Source organism: Lissotriton helveticus, chromosome 1_2, assembly GCF_964261635.1.
Source record: "Lissotriton helveticus chromosome 1_2, aLisHel1.1, whole genome shotgun sequence".
NCBI lineage: Eukaryota > Metazoa > Chordata > Amphibia > Caudata > Salamandridae > Lissotriton > Lissotriton helveticus.
Window position 1 is genome coordinate 218,270,406 of NC_136058.1, and position 24,322 is coordinate 218,294,727.

Here is a 24,322-nt window from a genome sequence, read left to right on the forward strand (position 1 = left end):
AATCATTTACAATAGTATTAAATATCAAAATATTTTACAAATGTGTTAAAAAAGTTTAGCAAGAACATTTTTATAATGTTCACTAGACTTTACCACAGGGACTTCAACTGTGGAGTCTCCCTACTGTAAAAAATGTTTATGTTGTATATTAATGCAAAATAATTGTATACTTTTATTTCAAATTTCAAACAAAATAAAACAATCCTAAAGTACTAGTAGCTCAATTAAGAATTAAATATGTAATTAAATCAAATGTATTAAATTAAATAGAAATAGTTTTTCTGAAAGTTAAATAATTTTTTTACATTCTTTATTATGCATTAATATTAAACGTGATTCGATTATATTTTAATAAACATTAATATTACATATGTTTGTAAAATAAAAAGGCTAATGACATGTTTTATAATTATATAGTACATATGTTTTAGTTTTAGATCTTTTTAGTTCTGACCAAATTGGTCTCGGAATGGTTTCCGACCGATTCGGGTTCGGGGAATCCTGATGAATGATTACAATGCTTCCTAATATCGTTCAGTCGGACTCCCATTGACTTCAATGGGAGCCTGTGTTCCGACCGAATATTCAGGCTCCCATTGAAGAAACGGGTGGGTGGGGATAATTGTGCACCCTTTGGTGGGCACCCCATGGTGCCTGCCACGCTGTGCATGGTCTGAGAGAGGGGACCCGTGGAAGGCTTTCCGGATCGGCCGGAAAGACTGGTTCCATATCAGATTCGGCTGACCTGAATGTCATTCGGAGCCTTTCCGACTGACATCGTAATCGACCCCTAAGTAGTAAACGTGCATGTGTGAGCATCTCTAAATAAAAAATACAGGAGAGGTGAAGAGTGACTCCAGTAGGCTTGAGAATAATTTGTTGTAGTACTTTAGTAATAGTCTTGTAGTACGATTAAATGTTCTACAAAATGCAGTTTGTGTGTAGGCCTCATTATTTATATTATTAGTATTTACATTGGGTTCATTACAATGTCAATGTCTTGAAGATATATATCTAATAAAAGCATAATTTAGCATTCATAACATTTTAAGTAAGAAGGTGCCTTTTATTAGACAATGTTGTGCGAACAACATGTTGAAAAAAATATTTTTTGTTTACATATGGATCTAACTCTTTTCATTAGTCATTGATCTTAGACACACCTAGTGTATTCATGGGTTAGGTTTACTAGTCATGTTTGTTTACAAGAGACATCCTGAACAGTGATACTGTTATGCCATTTTGGTTAAAATGTGTTCATAGTTTTTTGATATTGACCTGTTTTTCATATATGTCCACCAGTGTTGTACCTCATGTAGTGTTTTTGTTTGTTGCAATTTAGGCCACTTCCTAGGTAACCACACTGTCATTGATGTACTGAAGCGAGGAGGGTTTGAAGTGGAGCACACACCAGCAGGGCAGCCATTTCGAAAGTAAGTTTGCACTGAACCTTTCTAAATATTACTGTGTCTCCCAATTACCTTACACTGATTTTCTGTTGCTTTGTTTTTCATGTTTTTATTCAATGAGTGTTATGAAGCATTAAAAGCGTCTGTGTATTAATCAATTATTATTGTCCATCATAGGGATTTCTGTGTCTCCTTTAATGTTGTACATATGATCCATATACATGACACCAATTAGGATAACAGCATCCCGTAATATAGACATATGGGAACAAGTAATAGTGTATGGCTGTGTCTCATTTGAGTAAATGGACCAATTTTGCCACTCCGCGTGAATAAGTATCTCAGAGGGGAACATAGTCCATGAATGGCAGACTTCACACAAAAAAATACTATAATGAATTACTAGATAACAGTATTTGTCATGTAGATACATTTTCTTTTTAGTAATAAAAAAAAAATGAATCATGTTTATGAGTAAACTGATATTTGAATGAGATGTTATAAGACCGAATAGGGTGAAATATTTGATATTGTGTTTGACTACAATTGTTTAATGCGAAATATACAATATGGATTATGTTCAGATGTCCATGGAAAATTGCAAATTGCTCTATAGTCACTAACAGAAATTGTAATCACCATGTGTGTATCTGGACTCATCACTTCTCCCTTGTTAGTGTCAGAGCTTATGTGTCTATTTAGTGCCCTGCCGGGATTCCAGTGTCAATGTCAGTGTTCCTATTTCCCATCTGCTTATGTACCAGTGTCAATGTCCCTATGTCACTTCTTCGGTGTCGTGGTCCATGTCCTCCATTATAATTCAAATGTTAATGTCCCTATGTTCATTTCAGCTTTTTCTATGTTAATCTCAGCAACACTCAATACCCATGTAAGTGTACCATCGTGAGCATCAATGCCTGTGCCACTACATCAGTGTTGCCATGTTAATCTAGCAGTATCCCATTGGTAGAATCCCAATGTCAGTAACGATAGGTCAGTACATAAGTGTTGTGTAGCCACAGTTAATGCCTTTGTATTAGAGCCTGTTGGAAATGAACATCATTTTCCCCAGAAATTTTACTTCTTTTTCTGTACCTTTTTTTGTTGGCCCCAGGAGTCTGGCCACTTTACTCCTGCTAACTAGTGATAAAGTGCTTGTGCTCTTCCTGTTAAACCTGGTAAAATTGGCTTATAACTAGTTGTCAAATTTAATGTACTTATAATCCCATAGTATATGGTACGACCTGTACCCAGAGCCTTTAAATTAATAAGTAGTTGTAGGTTACAGCACATATTGTGCCACCCACTAAGGTAGCACTCTAAAACGCCATCAGGTCTGCCACTGCAGCCTGGGTGCACAGTTATAAAACCTCCATTTCCACCTGAAAAAACAACCCTTTTACCAGGTCTAAATTTTCCTATTTAAGTGAACCCTAAGGTTGGATCTAAATGTCCACACAGCAAAGTAGGGCATGTAAATTTAATGTCTTACATACTGTGACAGTGAAAAACCTCGAAAGTCGTTTTTCACTGTGGCAAGGCTGACTCTCCCATAGGAAATTATAATTTACACTATTAAAACGTATAGTGCTTAATTTCAATATAGGTCCAGCTAGAAGAATACTTCTAAGACTAATTTTATAGTAATTTGAAATCCAATTAATGATCAAGTCAGATTTTGTATTACCTTTTAGAAAATAAAAGTTTAGAAAATTGTAATGTTCCTGCCTACGCCATAAAGAGCTTTTCTGCCACTGTCCAGTGTCACCTGACTGTTGTAGGCATCCTGTGGTGAGATGTGGACTGCTCCCAGACAATGGATAAAGGACATGGGCATGGAGAGATGTTTTTCTTCCTTGAGCAGTATGACTTGGGGGGAGTGCCCAGCCTTTTACTGAGCTTCAAAGCATGCCTACCCTCTCTCTGCACATGTACCTCACACATAGATCTGCCTCTCTTGTGTCTTGTTTTTGTATTGCTACTCAGCTTGGCTACACACCCACTGGAATGGATGAGCTGTCCCAGCACTGGTTTGGAATGACCACATGGGAGGGTTTACTCATTATCATAGCATTCCTCTGGGAATGGGAGAGGGGCACAGGGAGCTCTGACGACCAAGGGAGGAAAGGTTCTGCCATGTTTGATTTAGGTAGAGGGGTGCTCTGTGAGATAATTTACAGTAAAGCAGACAGGGAGTGCTGCAAAGGTGGGTAGGGTCAACCCCTCAGAACTTTTACTCCATTACCTAGGGAGTGACTAGGAGTTTCCTGCTTTCACATGGAACATTTTTCCGGGCATAACTGTGGCATTCCCAGTACTCTCCTTAGGGCAGTTCTGGTCCCATGAAGATCAGAAGAGGATTGCCTTAATTTCTGAAATCTGAAAGAAACTGGACCTGCTTGATTTGAATCCAGGTCTCCAGAAGTTACCCCAAGAGTTAGTTGGCTGATCTCCCGTTATCGGGACACAATAAGCTTCCATGGGGCCTTTCTCTGCAATTGTCCAGTTGAACAATACCAACTGGACCTGCCTTGGACCCTACTGCTGGCCTCTGTTGGAGCGAGTCCTAAGAACGAAGTGGTGGCCCTTTGGCTGGTCTCAGAGTGTACTCCTGAGCCCAAATTGCATGAAGGGGGATTTCCTGAGCAAAGACTTTGGACTTTGCCTGCTCAGGAATTTTGTGACTTTGTCGACGCCTGCACCAGAACCCTGCTCTTCTGCAACCACTGTCTTGGAGCCCTGTTTCAGATTCAGCTTGCATACTGCCCCGCAGTCAGCTTGTTGACAACCACTTTTTCTCTATAAAAGCTTCTAAGTCAGAAGGAAAACTTTCCGCTATGATAAACATGGTCACTGTATCAAACCCACGCTCCTTCGCGGGTGGCTATAACGTTTGATCTTGACTAGTGTGACTAGATAATGGGAATCATCCTTTACATCGCAGTGATTACACCGTGATGCAGTTGCAATGCAGCCGTTACAACGCAATTGTTGCATCGACTTGCGCTGGATGGCACTATAACCTAAGGAATAGTAAGATTTACTATTCCAACACCTTTCCTACTGTACGTAGACTGGTATTGGAATAGTAAATCTTACTAGCCCTAAGTCCAGCGCCCTCCAGCACAAGTTGTTGTAACGACTTGTGTTGTAAAGACTGCGATATAACATACCGCAATCATTTTGATCGCATTTTTACATCATATATTCCCAGATAACCATGGTTGGCGCTTTAAAAAATCATATCTCCATTTCTACTTATTGCCTTTTGGTTATTTAGGTGACACTTTAATTATGGAAATGTACTTTATGTTTCTAAATTGGTTTTGGATTTTTCTTGTGTTGTGTTTGCACTTTATTACTGTTTGAGTGCTATGTAAATATTTTACACATTGCCTCTAAGTTAAGTCTGACTGCTTTGTGCCAAGCTACCGGAGGGTCAATCCCAGGATTATTTAGCAACTCCAGTGGCTCACCCTGGCAAGGATTGAGATTGTTATTTGAGGTGGGTTCTCACCGCCTCAACTAATACTCCAATTTCTTACAGAGCTCCTGTAATGGGCAACTTTCCTGCTATTTTGTCCAAGTGTCCGTATCTCAGTGTTGGTCACCCATTGTCCCTGTGTTAGTCTCCCAAGTCACCTCCCTCATGCTATTGTGCTGGCATCAATGTGTGTGCCCTGTGTCAGTGCCCATGAATCACTATGTCCATGTCAGTGTTTGCGCTCTGTGTCCAAGTGGCAGTATCCCAGTTTCAGTGCCCTTGTGTTGGTTTTACCAAGTGATTACTTATTCTACTGTTTCAGTGTCCTAGTGTCAGTGTTGTTGTCCCTGGATCAGGATACCTGTGTCAATGTTTGTGTTTAATGGCCCTATGTCAAAATTCTAGTGTCTGTGTCCCAGTGGCATTGTCCCAGTGCTAGTATCTCCATGTCAGTGTCCTTGTGCCAGTTCCCTCCTGTCAGTATCCACAAGTCAATATACAAGTGTCACTTTCCCCAATCAGTGTTCCTGTGTTTCTGTCCCTAAGTTGTCACTCTTCTGGTATTGTGTCCTAGAATCACTATCTTAGTAACAGTATCCATGTGTACTAGCATCCCTGGGCTAATGTCCCCCCTGCCAGTTCCCAGTATTAGTGCTAGTGCCTCTGTCAAGTTCAAGCGTCACTGTTCTCATGTCAGTATTGGTGTTGCAGTTTGAGTGGCCCTTCCCCTAGTGTCCTTGTGTCAGTGTTGGTTTGCCCTTACAACCATCCTAGTTGTAAGTGTTGATTTGCCAGAGTCGGCATTCCCACATTATTGTCTTAATGTCAATACCCCTTTGTCATTGTATTACTGCACTGTCCTGATGGCAGTGTTTGTCCTCCGGTGCCAGTGACAGTGTTGGTGCCTCTTTGTCGGTGCCCCATGTCATTGTCTGTACCACTCTGTGAGTTTTCTATGCAAGTCTCCCTTTGCCATTGTATTTGACTTAGTATCCCACTTGATGTCATTGTTTTTTTATGAACTACTTTTAACATCCTATATGTGCTTCAAATCACTAAGGGGATGGGAGAGCCCCGGTGGCTGAACGTAAAGAGAGATGAGCTGGCGATCTAAAAATGGGTCATAGATGAGGAGCGGTTTACAACCGATCATCAGAAAATAAACTAAATATTATTGAGCTGGTTTCACAGTGCAGAACGTGTCTCCAGTTTTAGCTGGCATGTTGAAGGTATTCAGTAGTGAAGTAGAGTAACATAGGCTAAGAGGTTTGTCGTGTCGCCATGCCTGACTGTCCAGCGAGACAGGTCAGGCAATAAGGAGGAGCAAGGAGGGACAGGAAAAGGAGGAGTTATTGGATTGTGAGCCAGTAACTTCCTGGCAGGGAATAAAGAAGGTTGCCCCTGTTACAGCTCCGTGTCCTGTCATTATTTGGGCGGGCTAAGGCGCGACAATGGCGACGAGGGTGGGATGAGCCAAGCCCCACACAACGTCGCGCAGCCCAGCCGAGTACCAGCCCCAACGACCAGCCAGCAGCGCCAGAAAAGAGCGTGCACCAGAACGACGCCTGCGGTGGATCCTGGCCCACGGACGAATGGAGCATGCGAGAGCACGCGAGGGTACACCTGCGTGCTAGTGCCCAACTGCGGAGAAGTGAAGAGCCTGCCAAGCGACGTGAGGCGCGCCAGTACCTGCCCGTGACGACTGTGGTTCGCAAGACGTGGAGAGCCCAGCTGAGCAGCGCCGAGGTGAGCGCGATGTCCCTGCACCCCTGCGAGGCCTGAAGACAGCGAGGGTGAGTCCCCAGCACACGCGACCGCTAGACAAGCCAGAGCGGGTCTGCACGTGCGCTTGAGATTGCCGAGAGCCGGGGAACATGGCGGCCATGTTGGAGTCAGGCGCCAGCCCTCAATAGACCCACGCGTCTCCTACGGCGGCCATCTTAGAGTCAGGCAAGCCCTCAACAGACTCCTGAGTCCCACGCGGCGGCCATTTTAAAGTCAGGCAAGTGACTTAAACATACAAAAAGGCGGGAACACGGCCAAGTACCTCACGCAGGAGCGGCAGAAGCCTATCATAAGCTGAAATACTCATTAATACCACTAAAGAATACAATACCAAGAGAATACTGGTGACAAGAAGCGCAAATACCTAATATACAGTGCCACCATGTCTGACACTGATGCTCAAAGTACGTCCTCGACCGGAGGTGCACCCACGCAACCCACCACGACGGCGATGCCTCAAATAGCGTCCATAGGAGCACCTTTCATGCGACAGCCACAGCCGCTAGTGCTGACGCCTGGCAACACCATGGGCCCTGCATGGAAAACCTGGAGCGAGGACTTTGAAGATTACATGGAAGGGTCTCTCGTACAAGACTCCAAACGCAAGCTGGTTGCGCTACGAAATCTTGCTGGCCAAGAAATAGCACAAATAATCAAAGAAATGCCCAACGTTGCCACAGCCACCTATGACGAAGTGAAAGCTGCCCTCGACCGGCGGTTCCTGCACAAGCGCAACGTCGATTACGAACGCTATGTATTCAACCTAGCGTCTCAAGAGAAAGGAGAGTGCATGGGTGATTTCATCACGCGCATCAAAAGGATGACGCGTCACTGTGATTTCGAAAACTTCAAGACGGAAGATGCATTACGGCTCCGAATCATTGATGGCTGCCGTTCAGAATCGCTACGAAGACGCCTCCTAAAGAAGTCCTATACACTGGAACAAATCGAAGAACTTACAAGGATTAACGACCAAGCAGAAGATCATGCCAAGAGGATGGAAACGCACAAGCCTGAACACAAAGACAAAGACCACAAAGAGCAGGCTTTCCGAATACAGTCGCGCACAAACATCCGCCCAGGGTCGAGTGCGCATAGGACAAGCAAGCATCACCTCAGCTCTCGGAAATCATCGCCTCTCCGAGACTCACGACATACCAAACACACCAAACCTGCACCCGCCTGCTACCGATGCGGTCAGGACTACCCCCACTCGGGGCAGTGTCCGGCCATCGGCCAACGATGTCACCGATGCGGAAAGGACAACCACTTTGAGATAGCCTGTCAGGCTAGACAATCTACCCGAAGGTCACCCACTCCACGATCTGCCACCCGGCACCATGCCCGTGCCGTAACGAGAAGAGAGAGCCGCTCGTCAGACTCATCAAGCTCCAGCACCCGCTCGACATACTCTCACCAGCGCCACAGCCGATCCACAAGTACACCTCGTTCCCGTCATCACTCCACGAGGTCACGGGCTCATCGCTCCTCATCCAACAGCTCATCAGCACTCACCACAGTGTCACAAGACAGTGACGAATATGTCTGCAGAGTATTTGATTCGTCCACAACCATGCAGGACAGTGACGAATACATATGCATGATGGCTGACCCAGATCGACTCAAACGATACCCGAAACTGGACATCCTGATAGGAGACCATCCAGCGAAATTTGTCCTGGACTCAGGTGCCTCGTTGAATTACATATGTGCGCTAGAATACCAGAAGATGAAGAACCGACCCAAACTAGAGCCAGCGGCAGTCCGCATTTTCACATGGATGTGCCGGAAGCCTTTACCATGCCTTGGCCGGTTTCACACCACACTGACTTTCAAAAACAGAAAAATTCCTGCATATGTCCACGTTGTAGAAGGACCAGACTTCGCCGACTGCTTGCTCAGTTTGCCAACGGCGGAACGACTGAAGCTGGTGGAGCTGCTATACATGACAGAAGATGCCCCTGACATCGTGGCCAAATTTCCCAAACTTTTCAAAGGTCTAGGTAAACTAAACCATTTCAAAGTAAAACTCCACATCAATGAAAACATCACACCCGTTGCACAGCATCACAGGAAGGTACCCTTCCACCTGCAACAGGCCGTTGATGACGAGCTACAAGACCTTCTACAATCAGACATCATAGAACGCACTTCCGGACCCACTCCCTGGGTATCACCAGTCGTGGTGGTCCCGAAGAAAGGACAAGACAATAAAGTCCGGCTATGCGTGGACATGAGAGCGCCCAACACCGCCATCGAACGGGAGCGACACCCAGGGCCTCATATCAGTGATATGATCACAAAATTAAATGGTGCTACCATCTTCTCCAAACTTGACCTGAACAAAGGTTACCACCAGCTGGAGCTTCACGAACAATCGCGCTATATCACGACATTCACCACGCATCAAGGCCTATTTCGATACAAGCGCCTGAATTTCGGCATTTCATCAGCCGCCGAAATATTCCAGGAAACCATCCGGAAGGTCATACAAGGGATCCCGAACTCCTTCAACTTCAGCGACGACCTGTTGGTGTTCGGTAAAGATCAAGTTGAACATGACACCGCGCTGGATAGAGTGTGCCACGCGCTACTGCAAGCAAACTTGACACTGAATGCCGAGAAGTGCGAGTTCCACAAAAGCACCCTCAAGTTCTATGGACATACCTTTTCAAGTGAAGGCATGACACCAGATCCCGACAAGGTAGCTGCACTTGCTGACACTCCGACACCCCGTGATGTAAGTGATCTCCGCTCCTTCCTAGGAATGGCGAGCTACTGCGCGCGATACATCCGCGACTACGCCACCATCAGCTACCCGCTCCGAGAACTGACACGTCAAGGACAACCCTTTGAGTGGTCACGAGCGTGTGCCCAAGCCTTCGAAGAAATAAAACAAGCGGTGGGGTCTGCCACTAACCTAGCATACTTTGACACGAATAAAAGGACAGAGATCACTGTTGACGCCAGTCCGGTGGGCCTGGGGGCCATTCTTGCCCAATACCGTGACCATTCTGATCAACGACACATCATTGCTTATGCAAGTCGCAGCCTCACGGACACGGAAAGAGCTTACTCCCAACCGGAGAAGGAAAGCTTGGCTGTGGTGTGGGCGTGCGAACATTTTCATCTGTTTGTATACGGAAAACATTTCACCATCATTACGGATCATCAAGCCCTTCTCACAATCTTTGGCAATCCCAACGCCAAGATGCCACCTCGCATCGAACGCTGGGGTTTGAGACTCCAAGACTATGTGTTCACAATTGTTCACAAACCAGGCAAAGCTGAAAACCCCGCGGACTATATGTCCCGCCACCCGTTGCCGAGTGCCACTAAACCTGCATCGCTGGCAGACGACTACATCCATTTCGTCATTGACGCAGCGTGTCCGCCAGCAGTTCCTCTGGAAACTATTCAAACTGCGTCTGCTTCTGATCCACTGATTCAAACGGTCATGACTCACGTGCGCAACAACTCCTGGCGCAACGCACTGAACACCGCGCCTGGATCAGATCCTCCACTGCACGACCTCACAGCGTTTCACCGCGTTCGTGAGGAGTTGTCCATCAGTGATAACGGTCTTCTTTTGCGAGGGGGAAGGATCGTGATTCCTCATAACCTGCGACAAGGCATCATTAATCTAGCCCACGAAGGACACAGAGGCCTGAATGCCACAAAGAAAACTTTGAGAGAACGGGTCTGGTTCCCCTCTCTCGACTCCATGGTAGAGACCACCTTAAAAGACTGTATGACGTGCCAACTAGTGAGTCGTGAGGAACCACCAGCACCTCTTCAAATGTCTGAACTGCCAGATGAAGTGTGGAAGCAGGTAGCGGTCGACTTCTTTGGACCGCTTCAGTCTGGACAGTACATCATGGTTGTCATGGATGAATATTCAAGATTTCCCTTCGCACACATGATAGCATCCACCAGAGCAACTGCTGTTATTCCTGTACTGGACGACATCTTTGCAGCCTGGGGCGTCCCCACAAGAGTCAAGTCCGACAACGGGCCTCCGTTCAATGGCCATGAGTTCGTGGAATTCGCGAAGCATCTCGACTTCAAACATCACAAAATAACCCCACTGTGGCCGCAAGCAAATGGCATGGTGGAGAGATTTATGGGTACTTTAAAGAAAGCCATCCAACAAGCAGAGATAACACGTCGAGATGTCCAACAAACTCTGAACGAAGTACTAAGGGCCTACCGGACCACCCCCCACAACACCACGAATCAATGTCCAGCCTCAATAATGCTGGGAAGAACACCGAGAACAAGAGTACCCATGGTAGACACCATGCCTCAACCAAGGACCGTCACTGTAGACCATGAAACACTAGTCGACATTGACAGAAAGAAGAAACAGAAGATGAAGACCTATGCAGACAGTCGCCGACACGCCAAAGAAGCTGATATCCGCGAAGGCGACTGGGTCATAGTGAGAGGAGACCGGCGAACGAAAGCAGACAGCCGATATCTGAACCTTCCCCTACAAGTTCACAAGAGGAAAGGAACCATGATCACAGCCAAAGCTGATCACAAGCAAATAACGAGAAACATATCTCACTTCAAAAGACACTATCCAGTGAACAGGCATGAATCATCGTCGGGTCACACGTCCAGTGACTCTACCAGTCAAAACGACAACACTGAGATCCACCATTATCAGCAGCCGAGATCGGCCAACAGTCCAGAACGACGTCGACACACGCCAGAGAGAGAGACTCGCCCCAAACGCCTGGTGAGGAAACCACGGCGACTCGTCGAAGAAATGTAGCACCACTTCTTTGAACAAAAGGGGGAGATGTCGTGTCGCCATGCCTGACTGTCCAGCGAGACAGGTCAGGCAATAAGGAGGAGCAAGGAGGGACAGGAAAAGGAGGAGTTATTAGATTGTGAGCCAGTAACTTCCTGGCAGGGAATAAAGAAGGTTGCCCCTGTTACAGCTCCGTGTCCTGTCATTATTTGGGCGGGTTAAGGCGCGACAAGGTTGTGCTGAGGACAGTCTCTTGACTTTCCAGCACTGCTTCTGGCTGATACATTTGAGCAGGCAGCAATTAGTAAGGGGTGCCCAGACCTAGGTTCAAGCTGGTGGTCATCTTCCTTCTAGATTCTGTTGGATCGTTGTTGGAAACCATTGTAGATGATTCCAGTTGCACCTTGGCACTCGCTATTTTTCCCTAATTGTATATAAAATGTTCAATTGTTACATTAAGAAGTAACCAGGAGAAATGTGTTTGCTTCAAAGTTATCGTGGGCTCATTCTAAGGCTAGAGGAGCAGTATCACTGCGAAAGAAATTACCCACCTGTTTGTGAGTTTTACCAGGTGCTGGAAGGTATCTGGTAAAGCAAAGTGTGCTTCTGTGTACATTGCCCTCCTGCTGTAAGCAGGGTGCGATTGTGTACAGTAACGGGCTCGAAATCAGGGACCTCATGCCAAATTGGACCAGCTACTTCTGAGTAAGGCACGTTATTCCCCATTCCAGGATATTGCATTCTGGATGACTGGTAATAGGAGTGGAGAGGTCAGCTAGTATTGGGAACTCTGGGAAGTATCTGCAAGCCCTATTACCAGCCAGCTCAGAATGGAGGCCTTGGTGTACACAATTCCTATGCTGCAAAGTGATTCATGAGAAGTCAGTTTTTACTGGACATATGTCACGACTACAAGATCAAATGACTATTAATGTGGGATGTGAACAGCCTTTTCACATAGTGAAAGGTTTCTGTTTCTCCAGAATGTCTCACTTCTATAAGACTTGTTGGAAAATAGAGCTGTTTTAGTAGATACAGACACTTTACTTTTGCAGACACGTCCAGAAATGGAAAGAAAACTTTAAGACCGGAGGTGTTGTTTCACTCAGGTGCTGTTTACTTTCATGATATAAACCTGTCGTTTGTGTATGTCTCAGCACCGAAAGTTAAGGGCATTTTACAGATCCGGAGCTCGTTAAAGACTTGACGTCAAACGTCCCTATGCTTATCTCTGTCCTGTGACAGCATTTAAAGAGCGCAGATTAGAATTTGGACATGATGGATGAGTATTTTTTGTTTGCTAATGCTTTCTTTGTCACCGTTTGCAGCTATGTTTACTTTATGAGCTAATATTTAGCTTTCTTTACTGTCCACTTAATATGCAGAGCGTTTTATTGGTCAGGAGGCGCTTCCGTTGAAACATCTATTAATCATTTCAAGAAATACAAGTGTACACAGTGAGTCACGTCATGCACTGTATTCTCATTCTCAAATCTCTGGAGTCCAACCCCTGGTAAACTTGATCATTGCAAACATGATGCACCCTCCAATGTACAGAGCCATTAACTATTGGAGTTACCAGCTCGAGGTGACAAGTCATGTGTACTCTCAGGAAGAGTTGTAAACCCTTACGAGTTCTTAAACTATTTACACAAAGCAGCCAGAAAAAGGTTATCAGGACTTCTTAATCTGAATTTAATGCCTGGGTGCCAATAAGGTGTATCCAGGGGGTCTGCCCATGGAGTATCGAGGTAGGAAACTCAATGGCACCCAATATCATGGACACAATATCGAAGGATGAAATATCAACAAATAAGTAAGTATAGATTTAATATACCTAACTCCGACTATACGTACCTTGATGATATATTGCGGTACCTAGATGTAGAGTTAAGGATAATAAATCAATTTTTACTCTATCTGCACTCAACTTTGCTTATTTTATTCCTCCATATTCTGTCCACAATATTAGTGTAGCATGATGCTCCTAGCCTCAATATTCCACAGCTCAATCTATCCAGGGTACCAGCTTCTATCATGGCTTACCCGTTCATACTCCTGTCACTGCCGTTCTAATGCCTGGTCTCAGGATCCAAGACCGTGGCGGCAGGAGCAAAAAGTAATAGGGTCTATGAGCCCCTCTTTTATCGTTGTTCTTACAACTTCTTGACCCCCTTCTCAGTCATCCAACAGTCAATAAGAGTTTATTTAGTGGCTCGTAGATGAAACAGTGTGTTAACCTTATAATATGTAGGCTACTGAAGTGATCTGATGGTTACAAGTTCAAATCCTAGAAAGTTGACTCAAATTTGCACCCTTCCAAAGTCAGGGAAATATGTACCCACTTTCATTGGGTATTACGCGTATATTAAAATTATCTACATAAAGCAATTTCAATAAAAAACACTATATAAATGATAGGTTATTGTCATGGGGGGGTTTACCAGTGCATGACGTAATTTGTTCTCCCACCAGTGTAACCTTTTGGGTTTGCGAATGCTTGTTCACAAAATAATAAGCAGACAAACACTCAAATATTGTCAGGAAATGTTCAAATCCTCCATTTCACAACAAAACCAAAGGTCTCTGGATCAAGATTGAACAGACATCCCACCTCACAAAAAATAAGCTCCAAGAACTCAGATCTCAGGCAGCTAGACTCAGAAGGCCCAATTCTTCAAAAATGTATGTGCATGTAAGATGCCCCAGGGGTGCGATTACCTCCATTTACTTGTAACATCAGATTTTGTAATCAAATTAAGGGCCTAATTTATATGTCGGTCGAGTTGCCTCCGACCGATACTGTTTCTGGGAAGGAAGCGCCAGACCATAGGTCAGCGGCTATGGCAACGCCTGCAGATCAAGCTCCCATTGAAAAATGGACGTTTGTAAACATCCCTGCACCGTGCCTGCCACACGGTGCAGGGATGTTTAGGGAGGCACCATAGGTGCCCCCCAGTCCCACATGCAGAGGGGAGAAGGGGGCTCTGCTAGGGGCACCCAAATTCAATTTCCGACCGCCAATCCATGTCAGAACGGCCGATATGGATTGGCTGTCAAAAACCGACATCATAATTCCGACAGCGGAAACGCAGTCCTTAAAGGATTATGGTGCAACTGACTGACGGACGGCAACCGAGTCGGAATCCCCTGCCAGTTTAAACTCTGACCGTAGTCATCCTAATTCAGAGGTCAGAGTTTAAACCTACTATGTCGGTCGGAAATCCTCCGACCAGAAGTCGGAGGCTTTCCAAGCGACATCATAATTAGGCCCTTAGTGAATTCACATAAGTAAAAGGTTTTTGCTTGCATGTGTTCTATTACACCACTGTGGTGTAATATTGTGATAGGAAAATGGCCTCAAGGTTGCCGAGAATTAGCATTCCAGGGCTGAGATGTATGCCTATGTATATGAACACACACAAACCTGTGAATCTGTGAAAAGGGCAGCGATTTACTCTTGGGGAGTGAAGGAGTACATCCCTATTTAGGATTGAAATTGGGCGAAACACCTTCAAAATTAGTTAGGAAGAATACAAAGGGTTTACTCCATCTAGAAAATAGTTTCAAGCGCAGAAAGAAAACAATAATATTTTTTTTTAAATCACTTTGTTTAAGAATTTACACATGCTTTAACCCCTCCCATGCTCAGCCTCAGGTGGGCTGTGCTGGTGACGGAACGGTTCCGTCACGGCCCGGCCGCCGCGCCTGCGCGGACTTTCTAAAGAGCGGGCGGGGCCGTGACGGAACCGTTCCGTCACAAGCACAGCTCACCCGAGGGACGTGACGGAGAGGTTCCGGCACAAGTACGGGAGCGCCGCGCGGCCCCGCCTCCCCCTTAGCGCTGCGGCGGAATAGCTGCCGCAGCGAAGGCGTTAAGATCAAAAGAGGGAAATCAACATTTGCTCTGTAGCTTGTGCCTTTCTCACGTAGGACATGTTCTCTAAATGTTATTGAATAAAAGGAAATATAAACTCTTTCTCTTATAAACAGCTGTATATTCCCTATTACAATTGCACACATCTAATCAATTGTAAAATATTTCAATACTAAACTATATATATATTACGTTCTGAACTTTAAATAAATTGAGTTTATTTAGTACAGGTTTTCCCTAAATAATCATCTGGAATCATCTGCCTTTTGATTTAGGACCTCCACTCATGGCATTAGGTTAAGCAAGCCCGTGATGCGTGCATACTTTTAGACATGTACTACATAAATCTGACAGAACATGCATAACCAACCATTGAGCGTAGAAATTGTCCAGTCTAGTTTCAATAAAAAGCTGGCTTGACACCTTTTCGCTTACTTTGAAGACTGAAATCCTCCAAATCGAAGTTCAGTGTTGAAAGGATTTTGTGATCACGACAGAAAAGCAAAGGAAACGCGTTGCACATGTTTGTCTGTTTTGGGTGCTGCTGCCTTCGGTATGGAGACATTTGGTTGTAATAAAGGCCTGTGGCTTAGGCTTTGCATACGGTATGTGTTTCCCAGAGCAGCATCTGGCATGGGTCGTGTGGATAAAAAGACAAAATTCCAGGTTCAAGTATTAGTCACGTGAAGCAGTGGCGGCTGGTAAGTTTAGAACTGAGGGGGACGGATGGGACACACACGCACACATACTCACTCACAGCCATGCATTCACACACACACACGCACACACACAAACACATCCATCCACAACACTCATAACCAAACATTCATACATACATGCACGCACGCACAAAACATTAATTATAAAAAAACACACACACATACCTGCAGCTCTACCTCGGAGGTCCCAGGAGGCTTGGGACTGCTGACCTCCCTTGTTGGTTGAGGGAAGTCAGCAGTCCCAACGTCATCACAGAGTGGTATGGGGTCACTGAGACTGCTGACCCCACCCACTCTGTGATGAAGTGTCACTGATTGACACTTGCCCCAGGGCGCTTCAGGCTGAAAACTGAAGTGCCCAGGTGCGAGGCAATCAGTGATGCTACCCCTTGCTGAGCTGAGGAGGTTCGCCCACAGGAGCTGTGACTTCCTCATCCCAGCAAAGTTCAGCTCAGGCAGCCAGAAGCCTGCGCATTCAGCACATGTCTGGATCCTGGCTGCCTGACCTGAAAATTAACAGTGTCTGTCAGGCTGACCTTTGTTCAGCCTGACAGACACTGGCAAAAGGTGGGGGGCATGGCCCCTTAGCCCCAATGGATCTTTTTAATATGCGTTAATATATGTATGCCTTTTATTATTAGTAATGCTTTAATTTAGTAATAATATTTACATGCCATTTTGGAAATCAGAACTATCTTTGCTAGTCTTGTATATTATATATGTGTACTTCTCACAAACGCTTTGAGGAATGAAGGCTGTCTCTTAATGTGTTCTTGTAAAAAACGAATTTTAAGATAGTGTAAGCCAGCCTTTCTTTTAGCCGTTACCTTGTGAACACAATACAATGCAGTTGGTACACTCTATAAAGATCAAATGTGTAGTATGAATTTGGAGCACTGACAAAACAAAGAAGGTCTGAACAGCCTAGACTCATGAGTTATCCTGGGGGAGGGCACATACCTTTGTTAGGTTGCTTGGGGACTGCGAATTCAAACTTCTTGTGAATATTTTACCCCAGTTCGATATTTTGATAGACAATGAAGGCTTAGGTGGAGCTAATTTGTATTTTAGGGCAGATTTTGCTTATATGTATAATACAGTGAAAACATAACAGATAATCCGGTAAGCACTACAGAATGTTCACTCCTGTTATAAGGTCTACCATGAGGCAGCACCAGTCCTTTCAAGTCCCTTCTACGACATGCTACCTGTGCACAGATACAGGCATGTGCACCAAAGCATTCTCACACATGCATGTGCACATATATTCACGTATAGCCAACTCAGTGCTTCTTACCATAGCTGTGCAGCAGCAGATAATAATAATAATAATCCACATTTGTAGCACACAATCAGCCGTAAGGGTCTCTAGGCACAGGGGGCCGTCGGGAAGATTAAGCAAGCTATTGCCCAGAGTCACATGGTGCTGGGCTAATCTGCGCTGGTGCCGGGGATCGAAGCGTGATCCCCAGATTCCAGAGTCAGTCGCCCTAGCCGCGGCGCCACACCTCTCCCTGCTGGTTTTCTTTTTCATGTGCAGATAATATTGAAAGAACATTTTCCACATGCAACTATCTGTAAATGATTTACATGTCATCTTATCTTTCACCATAGGGATTTAATTTGTTTTTATTATTTTTTCCTTTTCCTGACATCCCTTGACTATCTCAAGACCACTTTGCCACGATGAAGGGACCAACTTATGAAATTTTTCTATTAGTAGGGAAGCCCCCTCCCGATATGTTTATGTATCTTATTTCAACACCAAACTATTGTTACTTTAACCATTGTATTTTTCATTGAATAGCTAGGGCTTTTTAAACATAAGGGAAGCTCCTATTACCGTACTGAACTATAACGTTACTTTACGTTTGGTTTTTGTCTGTGCGATTTAGAATTTTTCAATCATATACAGACACATTCCTTGCTTGCACAACTAAGATGCACTGCTTATGACCTCAGATATCACATCAATGATGGCACTTTTTTTTATTGAAATACCTATGTATAACTCTGCTTCAACCTTTATTTTTTCACTGAATACCCTAAGATTTTTAATAAAATAATTTATAATTTTACTTACTTTTCAGTCCACTTTAATCTTTTTTCAGTGAATATATATATACATAAGTTTAACAGCCGACCCTAGCGACTGTGTATTTCTGGTTAAGTTTCCCGTTCAAATAAAATAAATTTTTTTATTTTCTAATAACCTTGCTGCAGTTTGATGCATGAACGCTTTTCAATTAAATAGTGTAAGTTGCTATGTTTTGGAATGTAAAGTTTTGACAAGATCCATCCATGAATGGAAGTTAAATGGAGAAGGGCAAACAAGTTGTGTTTTCAATATGAAATCCAACAGGAACATTTGCTCTCTGCTTCAGAAAAAAAAATCTAAACTACATTACACCAAACTTGGCATGTATCAAGAACTCTACTCATTCTGCTGCCTGGTTTGGTATAAATCCATTCAATAGTTTTTTATATATTTTCATTAAAAAATTATTTTGAGCAAATGTTGGAGGACGTTTGTATAACTAATCAGTAACTTTAATTCATGAACAGTCCACAGTCCTTAGTCCTTGAAATGAAAATTAAGCAAATGCCTCCCATTTTCTAGCATTGACCAATGTTGGTTGGAAGAGACACAAGCCCAGGTCCATGATTGACAGGTTACAACTGATTCTTATTGTTGCTCTTTTTGTTGCGTCCACCCTTCCACTATGCCAGGAACTGAAGCCGGAAAAAAAGAAGCACAGAGGAAGTGGATCTGGCAGGGACAGATATGGCCTCCCAAAACTAAAAAAGCTTTTCAAAATTTGCAAATACCTAAATTCATGAATGCTAATCCGTGACCATTGAAGGCCATATGCACGAGCATTTCTTTTTGCGACTTGTAATTTGTGAATTTCATCGACTCGCAATTTGCATGTCGCAAAAGGAAATGTCCGTACCCAGAAGGGTTGCAAACGACCTGCCTCATCAGTATTTAATTAGGTAGGTTGCAATTTGCGACCCGTTGTGAATGGGCAATAACACTGGGATGGTGGCCTGCTGCAGACAGCAGACCCATGTCTGTGTTTGTTTTTTAAATAAAGCAACGTATTTAAAAAATACAGCCCGTTTTTCTTAAAGAAAAACGTGATATGTTTCAAAAACAAAAATGAAACATTTCAATTTCATTTTTTAAGAGTAGGCAGTGGTTCGTGGGAGCACTGCCTGCTCTTAAAAGTTTTTTTGCTGAGAAACGTTTCACTTGAAGTAGGCGGTAAACTGCGATTGTTTAGTGACGGCATTCAAGTTGCGAAACAATTTTACATCTCCCTGTGACTCGCTATTAGGAAGGGATGCCCTTGGCATGCCCCTTCCTAATAGCGGCTCGCAAAACCCTATATAGTGAGTCGGTAACAGGTTATCGATTCGCAAAATAGGGCTGATACATGCTACTACTCTTTTTAGCGGTTGCAAACGGCCCAAATCTCTAACTGCAAATGCTAAAATCTGTTGTACTTGTGGCTCTAAATGAATCCATTACAATGTGTAGACTTAATTACACAAAACTTTAGAAATTCCATTGGTACTGCGGATTAGTCGGCCAAATTCTCTCTTCACTACTGACATCATTGTTTCCCATCACCTTATAAATCTGCTTCTGTCTTCTTTTGTGCCTCGTGCCATTCCATTTTTGGTTCTATCACTATTAGCTCTAGGCTACGATTGTTTGATTAAGTGGAAAACTGAATTACACTTAATTACTAAAGAAGTTGGCGCTGGGTGAAATGCACAAAGCTGTGTTGCGTGAGCCGAAGAAAATTGTACATTGTTTACAGAGACTCATCCACTGATCTTGTCATTAATATTTGGTGCTGTACTTGCCTCAAATTTTGGGGCAAAATATTTAATGTGCACAAAAGCTGTTCAGCTTTGTTCACAAAATGCCACTTAGACTTGCACGAACATCGGCTAGCCAATTTGGACCATAGTTTAATGTGAACAATTTCTCAAAGTTTTACCGCTCAGACATTTTCAGCCACTGTAATGTATTTTGTATGTGCAGAGAAGATTAAAGGAAGTGTTTAAAGGGCTTGTGCATTATATAAATGCCTAATAAAAGGTTTAAACATATTAATACAAGTGGTATTCATGAAAATAAACGAAGAATAACATTTTTGGGTCCAGAATAAAGGAAACTATTTGGACTAAAGAAAAATATTTCTTTTGCATTAACACATTGATTGCACACATAATTTTACTTGGAGAATACCAATATGACACACGGTTAAACGTTGCTCAACACTCAAATATTTTCCATTCTATTACCCAATATGGTGGGAAAAGGGCTTTCCAGTGGCTTTATTTCCTAATAAATTGGCTGAAGAATATACGAGCCTGCTGCTAAGCACAGTAAGTACTGTCCGCATGAATCTATTCTGTACACATCCAGAGTTTTGAAAGATTTAACCATTCTAGCTTTAGGGTTCACTCTCCTATCAGTGGTCAAACCCTCTTTGCATAAAATATTGGGTGCAAAGTAGTAAGTAGTGCTGTGTAGTCAAAAACAGACAATAAAAATATGTGGAGTACGGAAGAGAACGTTGTATGGTCCTATGTTGGAGCCAGATGACTATACTTTGGCCCGTCTTCTTCGCGTGACGCAATTGTTTCATCACTTTTCTGCTCTGTGACTTAGATTGTACAATTATTTATTTACTATGCAGTTTTATATAGCATAAAGTGGGTCCACTAGGTGTCGGAACGCTTTATGCAAGAACTGGTTATACATAAGAGCAGTTATATTTAATTTCTTTATTTCTGGGCAGTTTTGTTTGGATTACCTTTATGTTGGGCAGAGATGGGCATGCATCAATTCGTTTTGACCTAAAGATATAATGAAAACAGTAGACTTTTGATCTACTCTACGGATGAATTATTCTTACCAATCATCTGAGACTACAGCTCCCATGAGTTCACCCTAAAGGAAGTGGTCATAGTCACACTAGGGACAGATTCATCAAAGTTTTGCATCGCCTTTGCTCCATGCAAGAGGGTGCAAGGCCGACGCAAAACCTAAGTGAGCTTTATCATGACACGCATGGCCTCCCTGCACAAAATCAATTCTGTCTACAATGCTAGCACCCTTGCACCCTGGTGCAAGGGAGCCTGCATTAGCTCTAGGCAGCAAAAAGTGCACAAGTGCTAGGAAAGGACAGGAGTGTGATGTATAATGGTAAATGCAGTGCAATCCTGCCATTTCCCTTTCATGCAGGGCAGCAAGGTGGCTGCATAGTGCTTCAGGCTTCCCCGCGGCACAGGTGAGCTAGTGGCAGTCTTTCTCTTCCATGAGTTTCATCATCTATCATCATTCCTCGGACAGACCTCACAGGCTACACCGCCCTCTTTTGGATATAGTCAGGAGTGTGGACACAGTCTCTATTTTGAGGGGAATGGCTGAACAACACAGCTCTTGGTTTAAGCGTGTTTCCCCTTTTGCTTCCAGAGTGTTCCTCTTTTTTTGGCAGAAGCCTTTCACCTGACTTATTTAATCTCTTCAAGAGCAAAAGTTCTAAAGCACTTTTTTTTTGTTATCCACATTCTAGACTGCATGGGCTTCCACAAGCGCATTGATGATTTAGGTAGTGCATATCCAATTGATGGGGAGCCTCATTTCTACATTGCAAATCAACAGCTATGAGCACTGTTCCGCCCACTGGGTAAAGCCTGGAAAGTAGAGCCCTAACACATACACTGCCTAGGAATATGAGCTGATAGTACAACTAGCACTCACCTGTTGTTAAACTGGAGGTGGGTTCCTCACTAAAGGAGCAGATGAGCTGGCCCAGATCCAGGTGTTGAGAGCACATGGCAGATTCTCTGTCCCTTCAGTCATGCTCCAAAAATTAGGTCTGAGAACTCTCCCATGCTCTGAATGCCGGACATGTCCAGTGGACAGCACCACAGCCTGTACACTTTTTAAATCTCTTTTGGGAGTCAAATCTTTTTTTTTTTTTGTATAAGCTTTATTCGAGAGAATTCTCATAAAAGCACATAAAATCAAACAATACACAAAAATACATAACCAGAGTAAAAAGACATTAAACACAATGCAGCTCATACAAAATTAGGCATAAAACAATTTTGTACATTTTACATAAAAACTATAAAAAAAAGGGAAACCCTGATTACCCGCTGCCCCCCAGAAATCGTCGTCGTATCGCCCACGCCCAACCCATATATTTCGCTACCCCCGTAATTATCGAATCCTGGGTTGTTGTGCACAGGATTCTTAGGGCCACTACACTATCTCGTGTCCCCAGGTTTCTGCATACCGGCGAGAGCCATTTTCTCCTCGGTTTTGCATAAGCCTGACATGCGAAAAGAAAATGGCCTATACTCTCCTCTGCATTCTCACAGACGGGACATAGGTTATTAGTAGGACTGTGCCAGCCTGATGTCAATTTCTTAAGGGGGATGGATCCTGCCCTTAGCTGAAAGACAAGTTTCCTGTCCATAGGTACAGTAATATCAACCCAGTATTTTTCAAGGACAGGTGAAATTTTAATCTCCAGGAAGCGGCCAGACATAGAACCTGCCCTGGTGTCATTCAGCATCTTGCCTCCCACCCAATCCCAATATTGCTCCTTGATGGCTTCTTTACTTGGGAAGGTTTCTCCCTCGGGGTTATTCCACAAATTCGAAAACCCTATATTAGCCAACATGGTCTTCAGATGTTTTAACCATTTTATCTTGTGGAAGATATCTTCCTTGATTATCCACAAAAAGCCCTCCGCGTACTGTCGTATTTCTGGAGTCGTCCAAAGGCGTCTCCAGTAGAGGACTGGTCGCAGTCGTGCTCTGTCGACAATCGTACGTCTGCCTAACTCCAGGAACAATGGGATTAGGGGGGTACTCTGAGGAAGTCCGGTAATCCCGCGCATGAACTTGTTCTCGGAAGTCTGGAGAGCCACCAGACTATTCCATGCCCAAAGTTCCGCGCCATACAAAGTGGCACCCAGGACCTTCGCATCGTAAACTGTCATTACTGGTTTTATTGGTTTTGTTTTTGATTTACGATGTTCCCCCCTTAGGGCACCCGAAAGCTGCTGGTGCTTTAGGACTACTTTATTCACATGATGCGTCCAGGCATTCCCCCCCGCGATCTGCACTCCCAGATACGTAAATTCCTTAACTATATCAAGCCTGCTATTATTTAGAGTTATATTTGGGTTACTCTTACGTCCTGCAGAGAAAACCATTAATTTGGTTTTTCCTACATTCCCCTCTAATCCATGCTCCAAGCAGAAAGCATCGAAAATGCTTAATGCACGTTGCAATCCCATGGGGGTCTTAGACAAAATAAGAGTGTCGTCAGCGAACATCAGGATCGGAACCCTGGTGTCCGCTAACAATGGGGCATCTACACTAGCCCTCAACATTCTCTCTACTATCCCGTTAATGAATAACGAGAAAAGTAGAGGGGCCATGGAACAGCCTTGCCTGACACCCCTTTCCACAGGGAAGTCCAGTGTTGTTTCACTACTTCCGCCCCATTGGACTCTAGCAGAATTGGATTCATGTAGCCGCATGATTAGTGTTAGCAGTTCAGCAGGAATACCTAGCCTATAAAGGACCGACCATAGCTTACGCCGGGGAACTAAGTCAAACGCCGCCCGTAGGTCGACAAACGCGACGTACAGGCTACCCTTTCCCAGCTCAACGGTCTTCCACCGCAATATAGTGAAGCGAAAGACCTGGTCAATGGTGCTAGTTGCTTTTCTAAATCCCGCTTGGTATGGGGAGAGGGCGCTATTATCTTCCACCCAGTCCATTAACTGGTTTACTACCATTCTCCCAACAATTTTCTGCATGGTGGCTATTAGACTTATAGGCCTGTAATTAGCAGGTAATGAGCGATCCCCTTTCTTGTGAATGGGGATGATGGTTGCACCCTTCCAAGTATCTGGAACCACTGCCCCCCTTGCTAATGCATTTACTACAAGATGGATGTATCTAGCCCATCTAGTCACATCATGTTTGAAAATGTCGGGTGGGATACCATCTGGACCTGGCGCCCTCCCACACTTCACTGAACAGATAGCAATTTCTGCCTCACTAAGGGAAAATAAATCTTTAGTTGCATAAACCGGTATTATATTATCAACTACCATGGATTTATTACTTTCCGCATACTGTGGCCCAAAATAATCAACCCAGGCTTCCACTGGTACGTTGCTGTCAGGTTTTACTGAGCCCACACCACTACCCCACTTGATGATTTTCCAAAATAACATT

General features: G+C 44.0%; 1 protein-coding gene across 1 annotated transcript in view; it reads left to right on the forward strand.

Annotated features, from left to right (window-relative positions):
- Positions 1-24,322, forward strand: part of TRABD2B (TraB domain containing 2B) — a 628,641-nt gene that overhangs the window by 500,711 nt on the left and 103,608 nt on the right. Inside the window, exon 5 of the mRNA XM_078673472.1 lies at positions 1,343-1,433. Within this exon, the coding sequence (XP_078529598.1) occupies positions 1,343-1,433 (91 nt within the window). The remainder of the gene's footprint in view (positions 1-1,342; positions 1,434-24,322) is intronic.